Genomic DNA, 15,816 nt, shown 5'->3' on the forward strand with positions numbered 1-15,816 from the left:
CTATGACTTTCTATTGAGTTGTCTAATTCTAAAATTTTATTGTTAATCTTCTGGATTTCTGATTGCTGTCTCTGTGGATTCTTGCAGCCTGTTGAACTTGTAGTATGCTCTTGTCTGATGTTTTTAATTTCCTCCATGGCGTGTTCTGCGTTTTGCTTAATTTCCTTCCTAATTTCTTGAAGCGTTCTTTATATTAATCTTTTGCATTATGCCTCCAGTAATTCCAAGAAATTTTCCTCCTCTGGAAAGTTTCTAGATACTTTTTTTTGGGAGCTTGCTGAACCCATCATAGATTGCCTCTTTTTGTGATTTGATATTAACTGTTGTCTCTAAGCCATCAATAAGTTATTATATTTATTTTATTTTATGTTTGCTTACTGTATCCTAGCTTCTTGTTTTGTTTTGATATGCCCAAATAGGCTGCTTGTACGAGCTAGTTTGATTATTGGCACCTTTGAAGCTCTAATGTCCTACCACCAGGTGGTTAGCTCTGTCACTAGGTATGTGAGCCCAGGAGTCCGCCCACTCCTCCTGTACAGATTCAGCTTAGGTGCCCAGGTAGATAGCCACCAAGCGTGTGGTGGAGGCTCTCACTTACAGTCCTAGACAGTCATGGGTGACTGGTGTAGGCACAGGCATCTGGCTGCAGCGGGGGACACACTTGGAGCAAGGTGGGGGGCTGACGGCCACCCCTGAGTGTCCAGGAGGAAGGTGTGTCCCTGTTCCCTAGAGCATGTAGGTGGGTGGGTTTTGTAGCCGGACTGTGAGCACCTAATGCTGTTGGCTGTAAGGACTGGGGGGCACCTCTTATTCTGGGCTTCTATCGCAGGTGGCTAGGTGGTGTGGGTGGAGCCACCAGTCCTCAGATCCCTGATGTGGGTAGGTGGAGACCCTGCTTAATGGGCAGAGCAGAGTCAAATGTCAAGAACCTGCCACTTTATGGCTGAAACAGCTGAAGTTAGAGTTCCTGTGTATACCCTGTTGTACTGTGGGAATGAGGGCCTACACTGTTGAGATGGCCCCACACAAGTCTATGCAGGGGGAAAGGCACTCAAAGTCCGTGGATCCCTTATGCCTCTGCCTAGGGAAAGGAACTGTGCCCACCTGGGGTTCCTGGCTTAGGGGAGCTGGCAGTTTATTTTTTCCCGTTTGTTAATTTGTTCACTCTCCAAGGCAGGGAGAATGGCTCCGGGCGTGTGACAGATCCTACTTCCGGCCCAGGGGACTCAGCAGTTGCTGAAGCCGATCTGGGACCCAGTGCAGAGCAGGAAGCAGGGAGGTAAATGGGAGAGTGTTTTTTCCCTGTGGTGAGCGTTTTTGATCCACGCGGTAGGCCGTATGCAATTATTTATCTTTCACCGATCCAGGGCTGCTTCTCACTGGTTCTCGGTGGCTGTGTAGACTCTCTGGCACTGGATCTCTCCTGGTGCGGAAAACGCACCTCCCAAGCACGCCGCTTGCCTGCCTCATTGCTTAGTCCTGAGCTGATCAGATCTGAAGGGCTCAGGCTCTCGCCGGGTCAGGTCTGGCACCTTCTCGCTGCTTCTGAACTGTCTTTCCCTCCTGCTACCACTCAGTCTGGTTCCTCAACTCTGCTTTTGATGTTCAGGGCTCCCAGATTGCCATATGTAATCAATTCACTTGTTTTTTCGGGTCTTTGGTGTTAGAGAGTCCACCGGAAGCATCTGACTACTCTCCCGCCTTGGCCCTGCCCTCTTCTGGACTTCTGATTGCTGTCTCTATGGATTCTTGCAGCCTGTTAAATTTGTCATTATGCTCTTCTATAATCTTCTTAAGTTCCTCTGTTGCTTTGTCTGTGTGTTCCTTGGCTTGTTCTGTGTTTTCCCTGATCTTCCTGATCTCTTGAAGAGTTCTGTATATTACTCTTTTGTATTCTGCCTCTGGTGATTCCAAGAAAGTCTCTTCCTCCAGAAAATTTATTGATTCTTTATCTTTGGAGCTTACTGAAGCCATCGTGGTCTGCCTCTTTATGTGATTTGATACTGACTGTTGTCTTCAAGCCATCAATAAGTTATTATATTTATTTATGTTTGCTTACTGTAGCCTAGCTTCTTCTTTTGTTTTGTTTTGATATGCCCAGATAGGCTGCTCATGTGAGCTAGTTTGACTACTGCACCTTTGAAGCGCTAACATCCTGTCACCAGGTGGTTAGAGCTGTGATTAAGTATTTGAGCCCCGGAGTCCGTTTACTTTTCTTGCATGGATTCAGCTCAGTTGTCCAGGTTGTCAGTCACCAAGTGTGTGGTGCAGGCTCTCGCTTACAGTCCTGGACAGGCAGGGGTGATAGGAGTAGGCACAGGTATCTGCCTGAGTAGCGGGTCACGCGCTGAGGAAGGCAGGGGACTGACGGCTGCCCTTGAGTGTCTGGGAGGAAAATGTGTCCCCGTTCCCTAGAGCACGTAGGTTGGTTGGTTTTGCAGCCAGACTATGGGCATCCAGTGCTGTTGGCTGTAAGGACTGGGAGGCGTCACTTATTCTTGGGCCCGTCTCACAGGTGGCTAGGTGGCATGGGTGGAGCCACCAGTCCTCAGGTCCCTGATGTGGGTAGGTGAAGACCCTGCTTAATAGGTAGAGTGGTGTCAAATGTCACGAACCTGCTACTCCACCATATAGTTGATACAGTTGAAGTTAGACTTCGTGTTTGTACCCTGCTGTGGTGTGCTAACGTGGGCCTATGCTGTTGAAATGGGCCCACACAGGTCCGTGCTGGGGGGAAAGGCGGTCAGAGTCCGTGGACCCCTTATGCCTGTGCCTAGGCAAAGGAGCTGTGCCTGCACTGAGTTCCTGGCTTAGGGGAGCCGGCAGATTCTTTTTTCCTGTTCGTTAATTTGTCCCTCTCCAAGGCCGGGAGAATGGCTCAGGGCATGTGATAGGTCCTTACTTCCAGCCCAGGGGATGCGGCAGTGGCTGAAGCTGGCCTGGGACCCAGTGCAGAGCGGGGAGGGGGCAGGTAAATGGGAGAGAGGTTTTTCCCAAAGGGGGTTGTTTTTTGATTCGCACAGTAGGTTAGATGCATGTACTTATCTTTTGCCAATTGAGTGCCGCTGTTTAGTGGTTCTGGAGGCTTGAGTAGACTCTCTGCCGCTGCATCTCGCCTGATGTGGAAAATGTGTCCTGAGCGCCACTGCTTGCCTCACCACATGTGGTGGCTGCAGGGTGCTGGTTCCCGCCAGGTCAGGTCTGGCAACTCCTCGCTGCTTCTGAACCATCTCTCCCTCCCCCCGCCACTCAATCTGATTCCTCGGCTTTGCCTTTGATGTTCAGGGCTCCTAGACTGTCATACATAATCGATTCACTTGTTTTTTCAGGTCTTTGTTGTAAGAGGGACCACAGGAAGCATCTGACTACTCTGCCATCTTGACCCTGCTTCGGGACTGGTTCCTCCTAATAACATGTCCAAAGTGTGTGAGACATGGTCTTGCCATCCTTGCTTCTAAGGAGCATTCTGGCTGTACTTCTTCTGAGACAGATTTGTTCGTTCTTCTGACAGTCCGTGGTATATTCAGTATTCTTCGCCAACACCATAATTCAAAGGCATCAGTTCTTCTTCCATCTTCCTTATCCATTGTCCAGCTTTCACATGCGTATGAGGCGACTGAAAACACCATGGCTCGGGTCAGGCGCACCTTAGTCTTCAACGTGCTATCTTTGCTTCTTAACACTTTAAAGACGTCTTTTGCAGCAGATTTGCCCAGTTCAATGCGTCCTTTGATTTGTTGCAAAGAGCCCTCTAAGCAGAGGGAAGAACAGGTGCCAGGAGCTCAGGAGGAACGAGATTAGCCATATTCAAGGATCAGTAAAACCCGCGTGTGCCTGGAGCAGAGTGTAGGAGGGGGCAGTAGTGGGAGGGAAGGAGGGAGGCAGGCGCTGGAACCTCAGAGGGGACTCTGAGCCACGGTGATCTGGTTTATGATGTAAGTAGGGCGTTCTCCTACCATTCGGAGAGTGGATTGAGAGGAGCAAAGGCAGAAGTAGGAAGGCCAGGTGGGAGGTTATGGTAGGGCTCCAGGGCGCAGTGATCTCTTACCTGCCTGGACTCTGCTTGTCAGGGACTGTGCATACAGAAGAGGTATGTAGGAGGCTGGGTCTGCGTGGCTACCAGCAAGAATGGGCGTCTGCTCTTCACCGGACCTATCTGAATAGAGTGTGTCTCCTTCCCTCAGGGCCCGATGGCTGCAAAATCCCAGCCCAGCGCTCCCAAAACCAAGAGTCCCGGCAGCGTTTCCAATGGCACAGCTGCGTCTCAAGGGCAGTGGGGTCGTGCCTGGTAAGGACCGTTGCCCGTCTTCCCAACTGTACAGTAAAATAGGTGGTCGAAGCACACGGTTTCCAGCTTTGGGGATTTTATGGACCAGTTAAAAAGCATTATTTTTCTTATTGTCAAGACTAACAAAAGATTACCAGGTTCCCACTTTAGAAAGTACGGAGTTTAAAACAAAAGAAGAAACTAAAAACTACTATTGCCAAACAATGTAGAAAGGATATGGCCTTAAAATAAGGGATAGCTGGTGCCTTTCAGAGTCCCTGGGTGGTTCATATGGTTAAAGGACTCAGCTGCTAACTGAAAGGTGGGATGTTCAGGTCCACCCAGAGCTGCCTCAGAAGAAAGGCCTGGCAATCTACTTCTGAAAAATCAGCCATTGAAAACCCTATGGAGGACAGTTCTACTCTGACACACATGAGGTCTCCATGAGTCAAGAGTCAGCTCGATGGCAACTAGTTTTTTAACTGTTTGGTGCCCTTCTACTGCCCCTAGATAGTGCTGTCACGGTTCTTGTTTTGCCATAAGGCACTGGGAACATGGTCATGGATGAGCGTGCTCCATGGCGCAGAACTGGGGAAACCCCTGGCCATGGTGGTCGGGAAAGGGCTTCCTACTTTCATATTCTGGACCCTGGGCTTTCTGTGAGCTAAATGATGTGCTATGATTAAGTTTGTGTGACTTTTCATTTTTCCTGGAGTTAGCAGTTGCCTCACTTTTTCCGCTTGCTAAAGTTACTATGCATGTATCACTCATTTTTTTCTGAATGCTCCAACAGAGCTGCCAAATACATATCAATAATTTTTCTAAATGCTCCAACACACCCAAAATTTTTTATATGTTTTGAGTCCTGACTGATCATGATAGAGCATGCATGTGTGTGGCTTCTCTAGGCCACGGGGAGGGCTTTGCACCAACAGCTGACAGCTGGTTTGAACAATGGGACCGGTACACGGGAGCAGACCGTCCTGCGTGCCGAGGGCATCCCAGCATCTTGCAGGAGGTCAGAGGGACGGTGGGCCCTGTGTGACCACCATCTGGCCTGCCTTGCAGGGAGGTGGACTGGTTTTCCTTGGCAAGTGTTGTCTTTCTGCTGCTGTTCGCCCCGTTCATTGTGTACTACTTCATCATGGCATGCGACCAGTACAGCTGCTCTCTGATGGCCCCCGTGGTGGACATCGTCACTGGGCGTGCTCACCTCTCGGACATCTGGGCCAAGACCCCACCAGTGACGAAGAAAGCGGCCCAGCTCTACAGCGTGTGGGTTACCTTCCAGGTGAGCCCTTCTGCCATCGTGGTCGGGGCACGTTGGATGTGCGGGTCCCCTCCTGCTGGGATTGTTGTTGGGTACCGTGGAGTTGATTCCGACTTATAGCAGCCCCATGTGACAGAGTGGAACTGTTCCCTAAGCTGTGATCTTTATGGGAGCAGATTGCCAGGTCTTTTCTCCTGTGGAGCTGCTGAGTGGGCTTCAACTACTGACCTTTTGGTTAGCAGCTGAGCACTTAACCATTGCACCACCAGGGCTCCTTCCTTCTGGGATAGTCCTTGCCATTTGTGTGGGAAGTAGGATCCTGACTCAGACGGACCTTTGCACTCTGAGGGCCCGATAGGGCCTTCCCTGGAACTGGACAGTTCTACTCTGTCCTACGGTGTCATTGTGAGTCGGAACCGACTAGATGGCACAACAACAGCAATGACAGTCTTGTCTGCTAGAGCTCGAGGGAGACCCAAGTTCAATTCCCAGCCAGAGCACCTCACGTGCAGCCACCATGCATCTGTCAGTGGAGGCTTGCATGTTGCTAGGATGCTGAACAGGTTTCAGTGGAGCTTCCAGACTAAGATGGACTAGGAAGAAAGGCCTGGCGATCTACTGAAAGTCAACCAACAAAAACCCTATGAATCACAGCGGTCTGGGGATGATGCAGGACCAAGCAGCGGTTTGTTCTGTTGCACGTGTTTGGTTGGGGTCACCGGGAGTCGGGGTCTGACGCAACAGCAGCTAACAACAATAACGACGAGCAGTACCGTTGTCAGCGTGGCCTCCTGCCTCAGTGCTGTGCTTCCCGGGGGTTTGTCATCTCAGTCGGTGACAACAAGGCCCTGTGGACACTTACACCGTCCCCTCAGCCGCGTGTAATTGGCTTAACCTCTTCCCATGTTTCAGGTGGTTTTGTACTCACTGCTTCCTGACTTCTGCCATAAATTTCTGCCCGGCTATGTTGGAGGAGTTCAGGAAGGGGCTGTGACTCCTGCAGGTAACCCTTCCGCAGCGCGGTGTCCGTAGTTCTGTCTGCCCATGCCCAGGCCTCGGGCCCGGCCCATGCCCCAGCTGCCGACTCCCCTTCTCGAGCGCTGCTGTATGTCTGTCCGCCCTCCAGCAGCAGGAACCAGCTGTGCCCGGCGTTCATTCCATGGCGCCTGCCTTCTCCCCAGGCCCTGTTCATCCCGAAGGTGCTCATTGGAAGAATAAAACTTCATTTTACTTGGCAACCGGGGACTGTCCCAGGTACAAGGCTGAAAATGGCTTTCTTCAATAGAGAAGGAACGAGACGGTACCCCAGCCCTCCTCGAGCCCCGTAGCTGGTCACTGGGCTAATGGAGCATGGGGTTTCTACGGGGCAGGCTTTTCTTTGGGAGGCTGGGGCTGCTTCGTCATTCATTCCTCTCCATTAAGAGAACCTATAGGGAACCGGGTCTCGTGCAGGACATTGGGGTGCTGATTTGAATTCCTCCGAGTCTCCATCTGCAGCCAGCTCCCCATCTAGGGCAGGGCAGGATCCCCCAACAGTTACAAGGAGCGCGGGAGCCTAGAGGGGATCCTTGCCCCACGTCTCCTCCACCTGGCCTCAACGGCTCTAACCAACTGCAGATGGTGACCCAGCAAAGGGAGAGGTTCCACCTCCTTTCCCTGCCGGTCAGCCTCTTCCGCCTCCGCCTAGGACTTGGACCCCAGGAACAGTTAGATTCTCAACCAACCGTGTGATATGCCCCTGCCCCCAGCATTGTGACTGAACCCAGAAAACCTACCTTGTTGCTGTCAAGTCAATTCCAACTTGTGGCCCCCGTGTGTTACAGAGTAGAACTGCCCCATAGGGTTTTCTTGGCGACAGTCTTTACAGAAGCAGATTGCCAGGCCTTCTGCAGCACCACCGGGTGGGTTCAAACCACCAACTTTCGGTTGGTAGCCAAGCGCGAACCATTTGCACAACCCAGAGACCTTCAGTGTGACTCGAGGGCCTAGGATTTCAGCAAAGCTGACCAGTGTCTGTAGTGACGGAGCCCGGGGGCAGCCAGAGAGGCCAGGAGGCAAGTCAGACCTGAGCCAAGGTGGGCACCTCACGCAGGTTGGAGACCTTGCTGACGTTTGCATTTTTTTCCTTCTGCAGGAGTTGTCAACAAGTACGAAATCAACGGCCTGCAGGCCTGGCTCATCACACATCTCCTCTGGTTTGCCAACGCCCACTTCCTGTTCTGGTTCTCGCCGACGATCATCTTCGACAACTGGATCCCGCTGATGTGGTGCGCAAACATTCTCGGCTACGCGGTCTCCGTGTTCATCATGGTCAAGGCCTACCTGTTCCCCACCAATGCCAAAGACTGGTACGTTCCTTAGTAGCTGGTCAAGGCCGGAATGAAGAGCCGATGTCGCCCCGTTTGCCTTTGCTGTTGCCTTGAGGTCGAGAGTCCTTTACGATTACAGTCCATAAAGATTGCAGCCAAGAATCCTTCCACAGTTTAATGGAAGCTGTCTTAGTCATCTAGTGCTGCGGTAACAGAGATACACAGTGGATGGCTTTAGCAAAGAGAGGTTTGTTCTTTCACAGTCCAGTAGGCTACAAGTCCAAATTCGGGGCATCAGCTCCAGAGGAAGGCTTTCTCTTGTCAGCTTTGGAGGAAGGTCCGTGTCATCAATCTTCCTTTGGTCTGGGAGCTTCTCTGCACAGGAACCTCAGGTCCAAAGGACACGCTCTGCTCCCAGCACTGCTTTCTTGGTGGTGTGAGGTTCCCATGTGTCTCTGCTCGCTTCTCTCTTTTATATCTCGAAAGAGATTGGTTTAAGACATTATCCGATCTTGTAGATCTCATCAGTATAACTGCCACTAATCCATCTTATTACATCATAGTGATAGAGTTTACAACACATAAGGAAATCACATCAGATTACAGAATGGTAGACAATCATACAATACTGGGAATCATGACCCAGCCAAGTTGACAGATATTTTGGGGGGGCACAATTCGATCCATGACAGAACCTGCTGGACTCTGGGGAACATCCTTTCTTTTTTTTTCTTTCTTCTTTTTGGTGAAGATACACGTAGCAAAACATACGTCAGTTCAGCCCTTCCTGTCTGTACAATTCAGTGACATTGGTATATTCTTCAAGTTATGCCACCTTTCTTGATACCCTTTTCCAAATTGTTTCACCGTCATCCGCGCAAACTCACTGCTCCCTAAACTTCTCATCTAACGTTTTGAGTTGCTGTTGTCAGTTTGATCTCATACACATAATTCTTTAAAAGAACACAATGCTCAAGGCAGACATTGTTTTCTAATTAAGCTAAATTATTGTTTGGTTTAAAGATGACTTCAGGGGATAATTTTGGTTTAGGTTTAAACATTTCTTCGGGCCAGTAGTTTCGGTGGGGGTGGGTGGTCATGCAGCTTTAATGGCTCCAGAGAGTCTGAGTTCCATGAGCTTTTAAAGTTCTGCTCCACATTTTCCCCCTTTTGATCAGGATTCTTTTATAGGATCTTTGATCAAATTGGGAAACATCGTTTCTAATGGCTGGGTGGCTTCTCCTGCTTAGGGAAATTTCAGATGAAGGTGGCCAAGACTGTCTTTGGTGACCAGGTCCTTTCCTGTAGGCCTGTCATTGGGCATGGAAACTGGAAAGACAGATTCTGACTGGGGCAGAGGCAGCTCATGGCCTCTGTTGAACTTGTAGCATGGGCCGGAATAATCTTAGTGAGCAGTCTTGTTATCTCAGCAGCTTTAATGTAGCAGCTTCCCAGGGAGAGCTCACTGGCTGGGCCGTTCTCATGAAAGCCCTGGGCCGGAGAATGATCAGGTAGCCAACTGCCCACCCGTCCATTCTTCATCGGTGTTATTGGGCTCCTTCTGTGGAATGTTCTAGAACAAGATTGTTGTTCTTGCGTTGTTTCCATTTTAATCTGGAGACCCCAAAAAACCCAAAGATTGTTTCCTGTAACTTCTACACCTAGGACTTCAAAGATGTCTTTGGATGGTGGTTTTTTGTAGCTTGTGGAATGACAGAACAGTGAAGCCAGCCTTCTTCTGTGGCTCATGGAATCATTCCCACCACTTTCTAATCACACCAGGAGGCCCTGGGTGGTGGAGGCAATTAAGCACTTGGCTGCTAACCCAAACGTTGGGGGTTCCAGTCCACCAGAGGTACCGCAGAAGAAAGGCCTGGCAATCCACTTCCCGAAAAATCAGCCGCTGAAAACCCTAAGGAGCCCACTTCTCCTCTGACATATGCGGAGTTGTCATGAGTTGGAGTCTGCTTGAGGGCCAGTAGTTTGGGTTTTGTTTGTATTATCACGACAACTGTTGTAGACTTTGTGTATTTTGTTTCTGTCTCCTTTATCGTGAGAGAAGTGAATGTGAAAATATATTTTTCTAATTAACAGAGATATTCCTGTGTGCTTATAGCAAGAGGCATCTAATAAGGGCCACTGCAAGGGTTATCTCAGCTGATTCTCTGGTCCCTCTGGGGGCTGTGGGCTCAGGTGATGTCTTAGTGATCTAGTGCTGCTGTAACACAAGTACTACCGGTGGGTGGCTTTAACAAACAGAACTTTATTCTTTCACAGATTAGGGGGCTAGAAGTCTGAATATATCAAAAGAGACTGACGCAAGATGCATGTTATACTAATCCTGCCTCACCTGCATAACAAATACAACCCATTCCCAAGTGGGATTATAATAACCTCAGCCACAGAGGTTAGGATTTACAATGTGTATTTCCGGGGACACAATTCAGTCCATAACAGGCAATTAATTGTTAAGTTCTTGTGCAGCCAGAAGTTGCTGTGGAACCTGGGACTGGCCCCTAGCTCTGGGTGGGGCATTTTTTCTCTGCCTACTTTGGCACAATTTCTCATTCCATTTGCCCATGGGAGGCCCAAATGCCCTGGGAATCTGCTCCCAAATGCAGGCTTGGCTGTAAAATGAAATCTTCATCTGCTCAGGCCAATTCTGCAGCCCAGCTCCATTGTGCCCCAGGGAACTCAGGAGACTGAGACAAGACCTGGTACCAGCTCCAAGAGACTCTCAGCACAGTTTCTGTCCCCGCACCTTCCCTGAAGGTGACCCTTTCTCGGCTGTCTATGCTGCGCCCCCGCTGCTCCCAGCCCTGCACTGCAGTCATCTGTCCCAGCAGCTTAGCCCCCGGGCCATGCTGCTGAGCACCGTCCATGAACGCAAGTGTCATGGATTGAATTGTCTCCTCAAAAATATCAAGCTGACTAGGTCATGATTCCTAGTATTGTATGATTGTCTACCCTTTTGTCATCCGATGTGATTTCCCTGCGTGTTGTATGTTTTACCCCTGTGATGTAAGAAGATGGATTAGCGGCAGTTATATTGATGAGGTCTACAAGATTAGATAGTGTCTTAAGCCAATCTCTTTTGAGATATAAAAGAGAGAAGGGAGCAGAGAGACATGAAGACTTCATACCACCAAGGAAGCAGCGCTGGGAGCAGAGCGGGTCCTTTGGACCTGCGGTTCCTGCGCAGAGAAGCTCCCAGACCAAGGGAAGGCTGATGACAAGGACCTTCCTCCAGAGCTGACGGAGAAAGCCTTCCCCTGCAGCTGACACCCTGAATTTGGACTTGGAGGCTCCTAGACTGTAAGAGAATACATTTCTCTTTGTTAAAGCCGTCCCCCGTGGTGTTACTGTTAGAGCAGCACTGGGTGACTCAGACAGTAAGCCAGGCTGCAGGCACAGGATGTGCTTGTGACTGGTGGTGTTAAATGCTGTCGAGTCAGCTCTGACTCACCGTGACCTTACGTGGAACAGGACGACATGTTGCCCGGTTCTGCGCCAGCCTCACGATCGTTGCTGTGTTTGAGCCCATTGCTGTGGCTATTGTCAGCCCATCTTGTTGAGGGTCTCCCTTGTTTTCAGTGACCCTCTACTTCACCAAACAGGATGTTCTCTTCTAGCGATTGGTCTTTCCTGATGACGTGTCCAAAGGAAACGAGATGAAGTCTCGCCATCCTCCCTCCTAAGTAGCGTTCTGGTTGTACTTCCTGCAAAACTGACTTGTGTGTCCTTCCGGCAGTCCACGGTGTATACTTCTTGGCCGACACCACAGTTAGAACGCGTCGGTTCTTCTGTCTCCCTTTCCCGTTGTCCAGCTTTCGTTTTGCGTGCACGTGAGGCTCGTTGACTAAATGTATCTTTTCTTTTCTTTAAAGCAAATTCACAGGCAATTTCTTTTACAACTACATGATGGGTATTGAGTTTAATCCCCGAATTGGCAAGTGGTTTGACTTCAAGCTGTTCTTCAATGGACGCCCCGGGATTGTTGCCTGGACCCTCATCAACCTGTCCTTTGCAGCTAAGCAGCAGGAGCTGTACGGCCGGGTGACCAACTCCATGGTCTTGGTCAACATCCTGCAGGTAACCCGGCTGAGACTAGTGAGGCTGCAGACTCTCCCGTGGGCCGGGCACTGGGCAGATCTGAAAGGCAGATGGTTTTCAAATGACCCTACCAGCTGCTGTCAAGTTGATTCTGACTACTGGCAACCCCATGAGTACAGAGTAGAACTGCTCCATAGGGTTTTCAGTGGCTGTGACTTTTCAGAAGCAGATCGCCTGGCCTTTCTTCCGAGGCACCTCTGGATGGATTCGAACCACCAACCTTTCTGTTAGGAGCTCAGCACTTAACCATTTGCACCAGCCGGGGACTCCTCAAACACTCTGGTCCGCTGCTTTGAAAAGAGAGCCCCCGAGCCCCATGCACACATCTTTGGGGAGCGGGCTAGAAGCACATGGAGAGAAACCCCGCTACAGGTGTGGCAGTGGCCCCGGGGAGGGACCAGGTAGATGCAGCCCGGCCAGCCTGGTCCGGGGAAGTTTCCCCTGGGGTGACCCTTGCAGGATCCAGGATGAGTAGAGGTTAACCAGGAAAAGTGGGGAGAGAAGGGAGCGTTCTGGCGGAGGAGCAGCCCGTGCCGAGTCCCTGTGGCAGGAGAGGTGGGCAAGTCCGCGGAACAGAAATGTGTTGAGTTTGGAGCATAGAGACTTCCAGAACATGGAGCCAGGTGAGGCTAGAGATTGATAGGGGCCACGCCAATTCTCGCCTTCCACGTGGGAGACCCAGGCCTGAGTCTTAGCCAGCGCGCCTCAGGCACAGCTACCACCTGTCTGTCAGTGGAGGCTTGCGTGCGTCTACGATGCTGAACGGGTTTCAGCAGAGCTTCCAGACAAAGACTAGGAAGAAAGGCCTGGCGATCTACATCCAAAAATTAGCCATTGAAAATCCCATGGAGCCCAGTTCTGCTCTGACACACATGGGGTCGCTGTGAGTCGGGGTCCACATGACGGCCCTGGACTGGTTTGGGGCTTGTTAAACAGACGTCTTTGTTGTCGGGCTCCGCAGCCTCTAACGTACAGACGGATGCCTGTCGCTGTCCAGAAAAGAAGGTAACTCACAGCCTTTCCAGCTCCTTCCACCAGGGGCCCCTCTCCCAGAGCCCCTGTAACCTCGCAGGCATTTTTGTGGTCCTTGCATCACGATCTGTCCCCATTCTGGAATGCCCTTGCCTGCGATTCTGTCATACTCACCATTTAAGGCCTCTGAGGCTTCCCCCAACCCCGGACCCCCGGGTCTCAGGGGCCCCTCTCAAGTGGAGACTGACGAGCAGGGCATCATTGTCACTCTTGTCCATGTGTGTAGTGGACATCGGTCTGCTCCACCCGACGGAGTCACAGGTCACTGGGGGTCGCCGTGCCACAGGGGCAGTTGGTGGGAAGAATGTCGGAAGGCTCACCCTGTGGCCGCAGGGCGTCCTGACGTGGGCCGTCCCCAAGCCCTTCACCGGAGCGAGCTCCTTCTGCTCCACCTCCTGGGGCATTGCAAGTGCCCCTCTTTCTGGTAACCATTCGTGGGCCCTGTGGGCCCCGTGCAAAGACCCCCTCGCCATGTCCCCGCAGGAAGTGCTGCTGGGCAGGATGGAGCAGCCCCGCCGTGAGCTTAGCCACAGTGCAGGTGACCCCCCACCTGCAGGAGGGTGCTGGCCTCGGGGGGAAGGTGGCGGCCGACAGCTGCCCTGTCTTGCAGGCCATCTACGTGGTGGACTACTTCTGGAATGAAACTTGGTACCTGAAGACCATCGACATCTGTCACGACCACTTTGGGTGGTACCTGGGCTGGGGGGACTGCGTCTGGCTGCCATACCTTTACACGCTACAGGTGAGGTGGGGGCCGGGCGGGGGTGTGGGGGGCGCGGGAGAGCGGGGGCCGGACACGGGGGCGCGGGTCACCCGGCCCAGGAGCACGCCCATGTTGTTCTGCAAGGCAGAGCCCTGACCAGCACCTTTTTTTTGTTTTTAATAATTTATTTTAGTTTTGTTGTTGAGAATCTACACCAGTTCAGCCGTTTCTTCACGTACAGTTCAGTGACACCGATGACATCCTCTCTCACCCTGCTTTCCCGACTTGTTAGCACGTGACCTTTTGTGGGACGCAGTTCAGTCCCTCACGTGTGTATAATATACGCACGTACACGTTTATAGATTTACCCACTCGATCCCCACGGCAATCCTCTGAGGTGAGCATTTGCATCTGCAGATGAGAAAACCGAGGCAGAACACTGGGTAGGAGCTGGCAAAGGGCAGGGCAGGATTGGAACCCAGGCCCATGCATGGCATGACCGTCCCTTCTCGCCCCCAGGGCCTGTACCTGGTCTACCACCCCGTGCAGCTCTCCAACCTGCATGCCGCGGGCGTCCTGCTGCTGGGCCTGCTGGGCTACTACATCTTCCGGATGACCAACCATCAGAAGGACCTGTTCCGCCGCACGAACGGGCGCTGCCTGATCTGGGGCCAGAAGCCCAAGGTGATCGAGTGCTCCTACACATCGGCTGACGGGCAGAAGCACCACAGCAAGCTGCTGGTATCGGGCTTCTGGGGTGTAGCTCGCCACTTCAACTACACGGGTGACCTGTTGGGCAGCCTGGCCTACTGCTTGGCCTGTGGCGGCGGTCACCTGCTACCCTACTTCTACATCATCTACATGACCATCCTGCTGACCCACCGCTGCCTGCGGGACGAGCACCGCTGTGCCAACAAGTATGGCCGCGACTGGGAGCGCTACGTGGCCACCGTGCCTTACCGCCTCCTGCCCGGCGTTTTCTGAAGGACCGTCCCGGGGAGGGGCTGCTGAAGCAGCCGTCGAGAGCATGTGGAGCCGGGCTGATGGCGGCTGACCTCTCGGCTCTGCCAGCTGAGAGCCTCGGTGTCCTTGTCTGTAAAACAGAAGGGCCGGCAGTTGGCAGGTGGGAGGTTGCTGATCAATATTAGCAACTCTCCTTTCCCCTCGCCCCGAGGGGACTTCTGAGCGTTTACATCAACTGCCTTCTCACCAGCAGGAGTGACTGATTTTAGTATTCACTGTCCCAAGGACAGGAGGGTGACCCGGTCACCTTTAATAGCCATTTGGTGACAGCGCTTCTTTGTATTGGAACTCGAGTTGCTGCACTGCCCAGACAGACCGCACTGCCCAACAGACCACACTGCCCAGACAGACTGACCCTTGATGGGAAGTCCTCCAGCTCCCTGCTTTTAGAGCTATATTTACTCTTGCTAAATAAAGTGGACAGATAAGGCGTGCCAATTATCAATTTATTGACTCTCAGCCCCGAATCCGCCCTTCATTACCTGCTCTGCAGCAGGGAGCCGGACCCTGTAGGTGTTTCTCCTTTGCAGCGAGCACCGTATTCAGCCTGCCAGCAGAGGGCACTGAGGGGCAGGGCATGAGGAAGAGGCCTCTCTAGTTCAGGTGCCTCCGTTTCATTTCCTCTGTGTTCCTGCTGTATGCCTTTCAGCAGGGCAGGACAGGGTGTCTGGTGGCTCTCTGTCCTGAATGTGCAGACCCTCATGAGCACACAGCCCTGGCCCAGCAACCACCTCGCTGCAGCCTCCCAGTGCAGACACTGCACACCCTGGCCTCACCGCCATCTGGTTTCCTGCAGGCGACCCAGCAAGCTTCATACAGTGGGCCCCGACCACACCTTTTTCAGTGAGGTCTGGGGGAAGGACTTCCCTCTCAGTGGTCTTCCTTCCCTGTGTGCTGTCCCTCAGACCTAGGGTATTCCTTATAAATTAATGCCCTGTTAATGATTCTTTCCATTAAACTTTACTGAAATTAACTGTGTGGTTTCTATCTGCTGATTGGACCTGAATGATCCATAGATGGGTGGGTGGGTGGACAGATGGACAGACGGTTGCCAGTCCTGCGTCATCCTTAACAATCACCAGCATGTTCAAGTCCATTG

General features: G+C 51.9%; 1 protein-coding gene across 1 annotated transcript; it reads left to right on the forward strand.

The window, feature by feature from the left end:
* Positions 1-4,135: 4,135 nt before the first annotated feature.
* On the forward strand, positions 4,136-15,482 carry DHCR7 (7-dehydrocholesterol reductase). The gene is made up of 7 exons (XM_004383631.2): positions 4,136-4,288; positions 5,336-5,558; positions 6,450-6,540; positions 7,672-7,885; positions 11,734-11,938; positions 13,602-13,733; positions 14,214-15,482. The coding sequence occupies exons 1-7, from the start codon at positions 4,191-4,193 to the stop codon at positions 14,676-14,678; spliced, it is 1,428 nt and encodes a 475-aa protein (XP_004383688.1). The 5' UTR covers positions 4,136-4,190; the 3' UTR covers positions 14,679-15,482.
* Positions 15,483-15,816: the final 334 nt, after the last annotated feature.

This window comes from Trichechus manatus, unplaced genomic scaffold, assembly GCF_000243295.1.
Source record: "Trichechus manatus latirostris isolate Lorelei unplaced genomic scaffold, TriManLat1.0 scaffold00113, whole genome shotgun sequence".
Lineage (NCBI taxonomy): Eukaryota > Metazoa > Chordata > Mammalia > Sirenia > Trichechidae > Trichechus > Trichechus manatus.

What these genes read in the sequence shown, in the direction of transcription:
- DHCR7 (XM_004383631.2), top strand. Translation starts at nt 4,191, where the DNA reads ATGGCTGCAAAATCCCAGCCCAGCGCTCCCAAAACCAAGAGTCCCGGC. An exon ending in AGGGGCTGTGACTCCTGCAG is followed by an intron (nt 6,541 to 7,671) that starts GTAACCCTTCCG and finishes TTCCTTCTGCAG; the next exon opens with GAGTTGTCAACAAGTACGAA. An exon ending in CATACCTTTACACGCTACAG is followed by an intron (nt 13,734 to 14,213) that starts GTGAGGTGGGGG and finishes TCTCGCCCCCAG; the next exon opens with GGCCTGTACCTGGTCTACCA.